Source organism: Strigops habroptila, chromosome 1, assembly GCF_004027225.2.
Source record: "Strigops habroptila isolate Jane chromosome 1, bStrHab1.2.pri, whole genome shotgun sequence".
Lineage (NCBI taxonomy): Eukaryota > Metazoa > Chordata > Aves > Psittaciformes > Psittacidae > Strigops > Strigops habroptila.
Window position 1 is genome coordinate 59439151 of NC_044277.2, and position 12749 is coordinate 59451899.

Sequence of the window (12749 nt, forward strand, 5' to 3'; positions counted from 1 at the left end):
GCAAATTCATGTTGAAAAGCTTCATACGAAAAGGATCCAGTTTCATTGTCAGATGTGTAGTTATTCCTCTGGAGTCAGAGAAGATATGAAACAACACTGTCAGGACAATAAACACCAGATGGGTGGTTGTAGCTTTAATTGTCAACTCTGCTCATTTACCAGCTTGAACGTGATCAGCCTTCAAAGCCACATGAGTGAGGCGCATAATATGTCCCATAGTTGTCCAACTTGCATTCTTTTTTTTCAAATGGAAGAAGAGCTGATAAGTCATCAAAAAAATGAGAAACATGATGGTTCAGTCTTTCAGCAAGCCACTCCATTGGGTAACAGTGATCAGACCTTGCAAGTGGCAACTTATGCTGACTCGGTATCAACCAATAGCCAAAATCTTGCAAAGGAAATGGAAGTATCAATGAAAGCAAAACCTCCAGACTCTTCCTTCATAAACCATAAAAATGAACTAAAGCATTCTGTTCTGAATAAAACCCAATTTCAATGCAAAAAGTGTTTTTATAAGACAAGATCTTCCACGGTTCTTACAAGGCACATAAAACTCCGACATGCACAGGAGTATCACTTCCTTTGCAAAGCATGTAATCTCTACTCACTGAGTAGGGAAGGAATGGAGAAGCATATCAAACGAAGCAAGCACCTTGAAAATGCCAGGAAAAACAACATTGGGCCTACGTTTGAAGAATGTATTGAAAAGGTTTGTGTTGGCATCGGTGGTATTAAAACAGTAGTGGATCCTTCCATTTCTGGGAGTGAGAATACAGAGTTAGATAAAGAAATTATACATGTTTCATCCTCTTCTGTGGAAAACATATCGAGAAATAAGGAATTCATTCCACTTGATAAAAGGATTGGTGAAAATGAATTGGTTTTAGCTAATGCACCAAAAGAGGGAAACCCAAGGCACTATTTCTAGACATGTAGCCATTGTGGTCTTTTGGCCTCCAGTGTTACAAATTTGACTGTTCATATCAGACGAAAGCACAGTCATCAGTACAGCTATTTGTGTAAGGTTTGCAATTATTACACTGTAACCAAAGGAGACATGGAACGCCATTGTGCAACCAAAAAACACAAAAGTCGTGTTGAAATAGAAGGACCTGGAAAACAGAACTCAGACATCATCGTTAGCCCTGAAGGAGGTAATTTTGAATCCATGAGTAAGAAGGTTAACAGCCCCATGACTGCTTTGTATGAACATGTGAGGATGGTAGCCAGCATCAGATTTGGAAAATTCTGTCTTAGACAATCAGGAAGTTGAGCAAGGAGATGCTGAGCTAAAAGTTGTTAAATGCCAATTAGGCTGCCAGATTTGGAGCATTACTAGCAATCCATTAAACATAAACCAACATGTGTTTCTGGAACCAGCGAGAGTTACACAAGATGGTGACCCATGCCTCCAGAGAAGAGCATTGGGTGCAGGTGACAATAAGTGTGTCCACTGCTGCCTTCATTGCTCATTCTTCTCTTCTTAGAGCTGCATGTGAAGCGAAACACACGAAACAATTTGAATACTACTGTATGGCTTGTGACTACTATGCTGTTACTCGTAGAGAGATGATTAGACATGCAGCAACAGAGAAACATAAAATTAGAAGAGAATCTTACGTTTATTCTTCTGGGGAGGAAGCAAACACAGCAAATATCACTAAAGAAGGCACTGCTTTGTCTCAAGAGGAGCACCATCCTGGTGCAGGAGAATCAAAAACTGTTTAGGTGAAACCAAAATGTGCCAGTGGTGCAGCAGAAGGTGATCATATGAGTAAAAACTTAACTGAGTGTACCGTCCTAGATGAAAATGCATCTTCAGGAATGCCTCATGGCAGCAGTTCCGAAGATTATAGTAGAAGGTGACTTGAAGAGAAGTCTAAAAATGGAGGAGAAAACCATTTTTGTGAAGGATTCCAGCAAACTCCTCAGAAAGATAAAGTTGTTAAACTTGACAAGGAAGTATCAGTTAAAGAAAACAGGTACTTGTGAGTTGCCAGCAAAGTAGGCATGGTCAGGAGCCGCTCAACTCAGATGATGATTGCACTGCAGAAAATCAAAATAGATCAAGCAGCACAAACTTGAAATCAGGAAAAGGCAAGGAAAGCTTGGAAGCAAATAGAGAAAACCCTGAAGAGGAATGTAGAAACACAGACATTCTCAAAAAAATACCTCTGAAAAAAAATAGCCCACTTATGCTAAATTTTCCAGAAACAAGTAGTGCAGTAGAGCAATCAAATTTTGCTGGAAACATTGGAGAAATGGTACAAAATATACATAGTTTAGAGGGTGACAGAAGTTTCAAAGAGGATCCTACTGGGGAGGAGGAAGAAGCCCTTATGGAAGCACAACATGAGGCAGAAGTAACTATAAATAACAATGCTTGGGAGGCAGATGGCTCAACAGCTGAGGGCATGCAAGAAAGTAGTAATGAGGCTTTAGGAATGGTTATCAGTGCTGATGATAAAGGAATGGCAATGCAAAATTTTGGCAAGTTTGATTCTTCTATAGTGAAGTTAAAAAGCCATCAAGATGGGCAGGTCACTGACCATTCTGCTGAAGGACAGATGTCAAGTGGAATGAAGGCTAGAGAGCTCACAGTGAAAGCAGACCCTTCACCAAGTGGTGGGAAAAAGAAGTCAGAAGGAATTTCCCTTGGGGAATTGACACGTATTCGCTGTGATGACTGTGGTTTTCTAGCAGATGGTTTGAGCGGACTAAATGTTCACATAGCCATGAAACATCCTTCAAAAGAAAAACATTTTCATTGTTTACTCTGTGGAAAATCATTTTACACAGAGAGCAACCTTCACCAGCACTTGGCCAGTGCCGGGCACATGCGAAATGAGCAGGCAAGCGTGGAGGAGCTGCCTGAAGGAGGCGCTACCTTTAAGTGTGTGAAGTGCACGGAGCCCTTCGATTCGGAGCAGAGCTTGTTTCTCCACATCAAAGAGCAACATGAAGAATTGTTGCGGGAAGTGAATAAGTACATTGTGGAAGACACTGAGCAAATAAACAGGGAGAGGGAAGAGAACCAAGGCAATATCTGCAAGTATTGTGGGAAGATGTGTAGAAGTAGCAATTCCATGGCCTTCCTAGCTCACATCCGTACCCATACAGGTATGGAAATGCTCTCTTTGCAAGTGATCCCTTCAAGCAGAGTGAATTATACCATTGGTCTTTTTCTGTTTGTTAATCTCTTTAACATTTCTTATGAACTGGCATGCATATCACCTGATGAGCCCCTGATGAAATTCAAAATTACCTAAAGGGGTATGAAAATACAGTCAGCAAAGGTCAGAAAATATAAGAATATTGTAAGTGCAGTCACCCTTCTGCTTTTTGTTTCATATAGAGAGATTTTGTTTCCTTTGATCTAAATTGTAACCATTAACTAGTTCTTAAATGTATATAATGAAGCAGTGGTGGTTTGAGAGAACAATTAGCTGTTCTTTCTAACTTCCTCTTCCTTGCAGTTGTTTAATATCCAAATTGTTTATTTCATTTCAATTCAGTGACACTTTCAGCATTACATAATGCTTCAGGATAGATATCTGATATTACATCATTCCTAAATAAATGCCAGTAAGAAGGAGCAAGAGGGTTTTTTTTTAGAAGTTATGGGTTTTCGAATTGGTCAGCATTTTTGGAAGGTAGTGTGTAATGCTGATGTGGTGCACAGGGATGTAGCATCTGATTTAGTTTCAGTGCTGATCACACTTTCAATTAATTTTTATGTTTAATTTTAAGTGGAAAATTTAAAAACATTTTTGTAGAAAAATGCATAAGCTGCAGTTCTAAATTTATGTAAAAATTCACTGCGATGTTTCTATAAACCTGCCATACATTCTTTATTTTAAATAGACAGCTTTTCTAAATCACTGAGCTCTGCTTAGACAAGTGGTGTCTCCATGGTTGAATTTATGAGTGGATTTGAATAATAAATTCACATTTCAATGAACATATTTTCATTAAAACTGTAAGGTTTATTTTACTGTACTTTTAAATAATGGCTTATTATGGAAGCTATACTTTAAATTCATGCAGTATTTGAAACTTAGTGCATGGTTACAAGGAAGAGAACAAAAAGGTAAAAAAAAAGAAACATAAAAGAATGGTAATTCCTGACATAATCCTAAAATAGTTTTGTAAGGGTTTTTTATGAAAAGGCAAGGGCGTGACTGGACAACAAAGTTTAAAATTAATCTTGGGGAACACAGACATTGTATTTCAAACCTTTCAAAGTCTTTTGCTGTAACTGCAGTATTCATGTATACCAATAACTCACATACTTAATACTTCCAGCAGTACTTCTGTCCTGTCAATAACGTAGTTATCTGTATTGCTTCAGCTAATATTCCAACTTTGAATGCAGTGTTAGGTCTTTAGAGGGACACCTGTGTTCACATGGTCAGAACAGCTGTATAAGCCCTTAATATGCCCTCTTACGGCAGATAAAACTGAATAAAACTAAGGGGGAGGATGCTAATGGAGCTCTCTTTAGAATTCTTTATGCAACTGTCTGGTCAAGACATGTTGCTTTATAATTGATGTGGTCCATTACTTGAATTCTCTTGTAATTATAGTCAATAAGTCTTGTAAATGTGTTAAAGCTCACTAAAAGCATACAAATTCAAGAACAGAGTAAGGCTAATAATTTAAAATAATCAATGTAGGCATTTCAGCACTTAATTTCCCTTGTGTGTTGATAGCTGATCATTCTTAATCCATTAAGATTTATTTAGTCGTTTACAATGCAAAATAGGTTTGCACTGGTCACTTGTGCCATTTGAAAATGTCCACCAGGTTAAGTGCAGAAGTAGTCCTTAGTCTTCCTGACTATATGTATTAATGCATTTAAAATCAAGTTAATGTGGATGTGAAAGTGAGGTAACTATCAATATATGACAAAGCAACCCTACTTACATAAGTTACATCATTGATTGTAACATTTAGTAAAAGTTAGTGTACTTTTTAACATCTTGTGTGTAGGTCTTATCATGAAGTATATTTTTATTGTGCTTTTGGATGGCCCTAAATACGCAAAGCAGTAAAAGAATACATTTCATTTTGCAAGTCATTTTTCAGTAGTTCGTGCAGGGGAGGTAGAGAAGGGTTACAGAATAGAGTTTTATCTGCCTTCTTTCTCACAGTACCTTTAAATGAAATGCTTTTCTTATGCTTTGCTTATTCACATAAATAGTAATGTGGAGACTTTTATTAATAGTTAATGGGAAGAAGGCTTTCTCTTCCAATCTGTGTTTTCATATTTGTGATTTTCTATGTGACTTATAGAACCTTTTCTTCCAATCTGTATCACAATGGATGCAGTTGAATAAGAAACAAATCTTTTTGGGTTATTGGAAGTGGTGGCAAGGGGAACTGACCTACTCCACCAACTGTATATAAACTGGCTTATAACATTGGTGAGGCAAAGAACAATATTTCTAGCTTCTCACCTGTTCCAGGATAACAGCAGGTACATAATAGGAGCAGAGCTGCACACTTTCCCGTTATTGTTCTGATTATGTGCTTTTTAAAAAAGCTTTCCTCAGCATCTGGATGTGCATATATATTTTATATATGTATGTTTGTGTAACCGTATCCAAATCCTTGCCTTTTTTACTGAGTAATTGGTGATGGTTGGGCAGGGGGAAGGGAAAGGAAAGTTATAGAAACACACAATTAATGACTTCCATTAATAAAAAAATAATGTTTCAAAATACTGTTAAATAATGTAGGAAATTTTCACATTGCAAATGAAAGGGAAGCTTTGCTAGAGAGGACATAACAAGTAAGTCCATCACATGTTGACAAGTGAAAATGAGGAAGTGTAAGGGAAAATAAAAGGAGTAGTAGAGGTGGAAGACTTTTTAGTTCGCAATTGATGGAGGTCCCATAAACTTAATTAACAATCAACATCTGAGGAAAAGTCACCTGCAACCATATCATCTTTGTTTTGTTTCTCATCAGATTTCTCAGTTAATGTAAGTTTGCTCGATGGCAAGTGTGGTATCTTACTCTCTGTGTCCTAAACACATGAAGAAATGGTACAATGAGATTTCATGCGGCTCTGCTTCCTTTGCATTGGGCCTGATCTAAGGATACAGCTATATCTGCAGGTGCAGGTGATGTTGCCTTTGGCTAACTTAAAGCTGAGGCAGTGAATGTTCCTTATAGTTTTTGGGTCACTATTGTCTTAATGTAAAATAAGGACTGTGAACTCCAGCCTTTTTTGTAAAACAGTAGTATGGTTTGTGTCTGTCTGACCTGAACTCTTAAATTTCATCTATTTTCAGGTTGGTGGGTTTTTGTTGTTATTGGGGGTTTGTGTTTCTTCCCCCTCCCTCCCCCCCCCCCATTCCTTTGTTAAGAGCCTTACTGTTTACTGATACCATGTCACTTTGTTTCCATGCCATAACTTGTGGGTAAAGTAATTCTGTGGCTTTTTTGCTTTTTCTTTTTTTTTAACTCATTTGTTGAAAAGATGCTATATTAAAAGTATTTTTCTCATTTTTCTGTGAATTAAAAGCCAAGTGTGAATCCAATAGTATCACATTTAACACAGCGTATGAGAACCATTAAAGTTTGTGATAAGTGTGGCTAACAAATGGTTAATTGCTTCAACATTGTTTCAGTCTGAAATAAGCCTTATAGCAAATACAGATTTTTTTTTTTTTGCCCCATTAGTTCAACTCTTAGTCTAACGTCTTCATCTCAAGTATAAAATTTTGGGTTGTTCCAGCAAAGAACATCCTGGAACAAATTTGGCACCAGCAATCTAAAAGGGAGGTGCGCTGCTTTTGTTTCAGGTGATAAGTCCCGGCTGGAGCCTGCCAGCACTTGAATTTTCATGGAGTTTAAATGGAGATGTTAACAGATATTCAGCTCTGGATCTGAGAAATAAATAAAAAAACTCTCAAGGCCTCACTGATTTTTGGATGAGAGCAGTCAACAGAATAATACATTTCTGTATTGTCAGCACACTGTAGCTACAATTGGTCTGAACTCGAGTTCTTCACACAGGAGTCATGTAAATGGGAAAACAGCAAAGGTCTTGTATGGAAGCCCTGTGGGACACCTGCAGTAACAGAATGAGGAACAAATTTACAATTTAATCAGTAGGAGAGAAACTAAGGGAACGTAGGATTGAATCCACATGGTATTCGAATTCTGTCACAAAAAAGAGCAGTATAAACAACAATGGACTTAAAAAATTCTCCCCAACTGTGGCCTTGATGTTATTAATTGTGCAATTAGTCTTTAAGATCGTAAGTTAAACCATCAACTTTTAATGCTGTTTTAATGAAAAGATAGGCTTTTTTTAAAATTATTTGCATGGGTCTCTTTATAGAATGGAGTGTTGATTTGAAATGTCACCAAATTAATGATTAATTTCATTTTATCAGGATCATTTAAATAAACTGGATTTTTTTCACTGTGATTGAAAGAGTGTGATTGCTGTTAGCTGCAGTCTCAACCTGCTTTTGACATTTAAACATATAAAGCAGACTAGATACAACCATTCAGGTGCTAAATATATTTTACATCTACTTCCAACAGTAGAAATGGAAGTATTAAGAGATCTGGCTTCATTGTCATTGAACTGTGAAATATTCAACCTTGTCTGCCTGTGCTTAGTACTGTTGACTTTTTTATTTCAGTTAGAAGATTAAAATTAAATGCTTCATTTTTCATCAGCTTTTGGGAATTAAATTGAAATTTAAGACTCTGAAAATTTTTACTAAGATCCTCAATTTCAGCATGGATTCTTGGAGGATGTTCTGTTTTCAAGGGCAAAGCAAAAAGGTTCATTAATCAAGTATGATACAGTGCAATATTTTTCTTATCAGAGCTCTTTATGTCTATTTATTAAAGATCACGTATTTCATATTACGCTTAACTGTATTGGAAGAAGTACTTGACAAAACATAATATGGAGACTCTGTGACCATATTGTACTTACTTTTAACTGCAATTCTATGATTTTGATTTATTGATTTACGCATTTAGTGGTCAGAAAATTGGAAAGTGCTACAGCATGCTTTAAAATGGTGTTGCTGCATAATAACATGAGGACTGACACGTGCCTAGTTTAACTATTTCAGTAAAAAGAATAGTTTTTCCATGCTCGATAGAGGATCACTGTTAATTAAGATAGACAAATAATTTGACTTTTTGCTGAACTGATGTGATACAAGATAGGCTGGTATTTCTTCCTTGGAGAAATAATTTCAGAGTTCTTTGGTCTGCAGTAGGCATTTAATATTAAAGTTTGTTCTTGAAATAAATAATAGCCAAAATGTCAATACTTCTGGTTTGCAGAATAATCATAAATTCTTGACCATAAAACAGTCATAAAGGCATAATATTTTATCCACTGTATATTCATACATTGCATGTCATTACAATAGCTAGGTGATGAATCATTTTCTGTGTGTGACAGAACAAATCTGAAATACCAATGCTAATGTGAAATCTATTCAAAGTCGGAAGACTTGTAAAATTACTTTAAATACATTTGCTTAAAAACTGAGTACCTTTTGCAGTTTACACCAATATCAAGCCACTTTAAGATCATCATTTGAGTTTCATCATTTGGAAATGGGAAAAGGTGTAGAACAACTTCTGCCATCTTGTTGAGAGGTTATCTATGTATTGTATTGTCTTCTCATTTTAATATTTTGTGGGGTTTTAAAATAATAATAATAATTTTAAAAGAGAAAATTATTCTTCAGAGTTAGGAGAGTAGTGATCTTGAACTTAAGGAAACTTTAATGAGTAATGTATAGTATATACCATCTGTGCCCAGGGAGTTAAAAATTTATGTACAAGATGTGTTTTTTTGTTAGGCAAAAATCTCAAGCAGGTTAAATGTGGGATAGGCTTTTTTAAAGGTTATTTTTTCCCCAGGATTTTTTATTTCTTTAACCATGGGTGATATATTATTCTAATTCAACTCATATCTTATGCTAAATTTTACTTAGGATCAAAGCCATTCAAGTGCAAGATATGCCACTTTGCAACAGCTCAGCTCGGAGATGCCAGAAACCATGTCAAGAGGCACCTTGGGATGAGGGAATACAAGTGTCATGTCTGTGGGTGAGTAAATTGAAACAGTCTCCACCATGGTTAACCAGGAGAAGAGTGCAGGATATGCATTGTTTCAGAATTGAAAACTGTGATGTGAGCAAAAGTGGCTAAAATTATGCATGCATATCCTCCTTTCCATTGTTATGGTAAATTCCTTAAATACAGTTATGACATTCTTTTCCCACTTCTAATCCTGCACTGAAGATGAGCAATTTTATGGGCTACAAGGTCAATTTGAACCTGTAATCTGTAAATTGACTAAATTATAGGATGTTCATTCACATTGCCAGGGAGAACTGTAAATTCCATTTAAAGACATAAAAAATATATAATATAGACTTTACTGTGTGGGGTTTTTTCTTTTGCTATACTGTTATAATTTTAGTACCATTAACAGATTTCTGGACTCCATTAGGGTTTTCATTCTTTACGAAAACAAAACAGAAGACTGATTTTTCAAACAAACGTATCTAAAGTATTGCAGGCATAAGACTTTAAAAATAAATTGAAGTCTTTTATGTATGCTTGTGTTCTTGTTTGTTACCCAAAAAATCTTGGTTTTCTTTTTTACTTAATCGTTATTTCCTCAGAAGGATCATTCATAATGTTTAATTGTCCTTCAAATGTGTTGCATTTAATAGGAGGCATTGAGACTCCTTAATGCAAAACTAATTAATTTAGCAGAAATGTTTAAAAGGTTTTAAAATGCCATGGCATATATGGTACATCATAGGACATTCAAAGTTGGATTTTAATACCCTAGTTCTGATTAAAAATATATTTTAATGTTATTATGCTGGAGAAATTAGCTAATATATGCATCATATAAAAACATTTTACTCAAACCTATGTAACCTGCTATAGCAGTCTTATGGCTAATGTGTAGAATAGCACAGGTTCAATTAGATGAGGTAGTGCACACATGAATGCTGTAGTGTGATGCTGAGGATAATATTCAGCAAGAGGGGTTTTTTAGCCTTAGTATACCGATCTACTGCAGAACAAAGTGAGTTACACATTTTAAGGGACAAGTGAATCTTCAGCTGAAGATGCAGCTGAGTGATTTTCACTGATTCATCTCTCTGTTTTTCAAATAATTTTGTGTGCAGCATTATGAGATACTTTGGATGTTTTTACTCAAGAAAATTAATTGCTGCCTTCTTGAAACAAGAAATAAAAATGTATGAGCCCAATTCTTAAGACCACTGAATATCAGTAGTACAATAACTTGTGCTGCATTTTATTTTGCAGAACGTTTAAAATGAACATTATGTGTGGTAGGCTATTTTATATTGTTTGACAAATCTTGTTTACTATCTTTGCTGTATGAATTGTCAAGAATTTGGCAAAGAAGATAGTTAACTGCAGATTCACAAAACTGTTTAGCTAAGGCTAAGCTCTGTTGTTTAGAAGTTGTCGACAAACTTGACAATGGTTCTTTATTCGATTCCCTTTTAATTCAAAGTGAAAAATGATCATATTATTTGACTGAGAAGAGATGTAAAAAACAAAACCTCAAAATAGCTAATACTGTATCTTTTCTAAGAAGAGAAGTAAAATGATTAGGATTTGGCACAGTACTTCATTTTTTCTGAAACTCATTTCTTCAGGATTGACATGTTCTTAGAAGCTGCCTTTGAAATTACACAACTCTCACTTGCAATTCATGACGGCTGTGCAAGAGAGAGAGCAAAACATGTATGAATGGTTTAAACTGTGGACTTGAATGTTAGTCACTTTGCTTACTGTATGTTGCTGACATGTCATACCTGGTAGCCAAGCAGGTACTCACTTTCCATTTTTGTGTAGCATTTTATTGCGATTTTTCACGAACAACATGAAGCTGTGTTATTTAGATATCGCAAAACAATCAGCTGAAGAGACATATGCCACAATACCCTCTGCTCACAAAAATCTGATTTATGTACCTGTTTAAATAATCATCACATTTCACTTAATGGGCACCAAAAATTTTAAGAATTATATATTAACCCAGATTTAATTGGAAAATACATTTTTGTACTGTAGCTAGCAGTCCTGAAGAATTAAGCAGGATTTGACGAAGGAGGAATGACCAGAGCAGTTTGAACCATAGTCCAAATAATGAATATGCCATCCTTAAATGTGGAAGAAGAGGAAGAAAGTGTAATAGCCTGTGCTGTATTTCTGCTATTTTAATTGAAAGGATTGGGTAGTGTGTAGGTTAAAAAAATAAAGTAGCAACATAAAAAAAAAAAAAATTGCTAGGATTGGCTATCGGATTAGTGGCACTATAGAGCATTGGTACATTAACACCACTGACAATGTCAATTCATTATCATTGATGGCTAAATAATCTTAGAAATGCTCAGTGGACCTATTAGTTCCTGAACATAAGCAGCTCATGCTGCATTTCTTCATTAGCTTTAATTGCTATAAATTTTACCTTTTTAAAAATCATGCTTTAAAAGGTGAAGTGATCTTTCAGGAACATTAACTCTGTAATTTTGTCACAAACAGAAGGTCCTGCACTATGTTTTCTTTTCTACAGTAGTTAATATTCTATCCTCTGACTTTTAGATTCATAGTAATAAGCCCTCTGCTAGTTGCGACAATAAATTGTGTTCCAAAAGCTTTTGAATCTGCTGGGGCACTTTTTAAAGGTGAAATGTCAGAGCAACATGGTGGTGTAGTGTGGTCTCAAAATACTACCGCTTTTTTTTTTTTTGCTTGTTTTTTTAGACAAAAATTCTCTGGAATTTTTTGTCTTAAAAAAAAGCAAAGGCTGCATCTTTTGTGTTGTTTTAGGAGGAGTTTGCTGTGCCTCAGTTTTCCAAATGATCCTCATATTTACATGATACAAAGTACACAGTATATAATTCACTTAGTTGTTGAAAAAGGCAGTAATTTTGCTGTGTTGTTTTATTTTTTTTTAATTGAAGTTCAGGGTTTTTCTTCAGCTGCACAGCAGAAACTACATGACGCAGAAATTGGACACCGCTAATGTTTTAACATTTGGAATAAACCGTCTGCTACTCATTTCCTTATCGCAGATGTGTGTTAATTGTTTTCTTTTCCATACCCATGGCTGTAAAATATATTGCATTATTTCAGAGGTAGTATCTATTTTCTGTGGGTAGCAAACTGCTGCCTATTTGAATTTAATTTTTGGAAGTCTGGCTCTGAAATTGGCTGATACCCTGGGTTAGATGAGCAAATGTTGGTTGCCCGGTATTTAAAATTCTTGTTTCCTTTGCCTGGTGAAATGCTTATCATGCACTTTTTGAATTTTATGCCTCAGGTAGAACATGAAAAATGCATTGTTCTGCACTTGAGATTTTGAACAGAATTTATAGGCGATGTTTGATTTAAAAAATGCATCTACTATTCCATTGCCTTTTTCTTCCCATGGCTTTCAGAAACAGAGTTTTTGGGGATGTAGTTACACGTTCCAAGTAAGAGGGGATGCTGGTTTTTTTTTTTTTTTTTCCTCTCCTTTATGACTTCTTAAAAATCTACTAAGGAAGATGGGTGTAAGGTAGGTTTGGATTTTTAGGAAAACTCTCAGTATTTAAAAAATGAACATAAACATTTTTTGCTACCTTCCTAAAAATTGAAAGGACATTGTAGCAATATCTTTATTATGTTTACTCCATATATAGCAGCCAAGTGTTTTA

General features: G+C 35.5%; 1 protein-coding gene across 1 annotated transcript in view; it reads left to right on the forward strand.

The window, feature by feature from the left end:
• The window catches only part of ZNF407 (zinc finger protein 407), a 337896-nt gene that overhangs the window by 27225 nt on the left and 297922 nt on the right, over positions 1-12749 (forward strand). The window contains 6 exon segments of the mRNA XM_030494084.1: positions 2-1233; positions 1235-1457; positions 1459-1977; positions 1979-1996; positions 1998-3120; positions 8988-9102. Coding sequence (XP_030349944.1) covers positions 2-1233; positions 1235-1457; positions 1459-1977; positions 1979-1996; positions 1998-3120; positions 8988-9102 — 3230 coding nt within the window.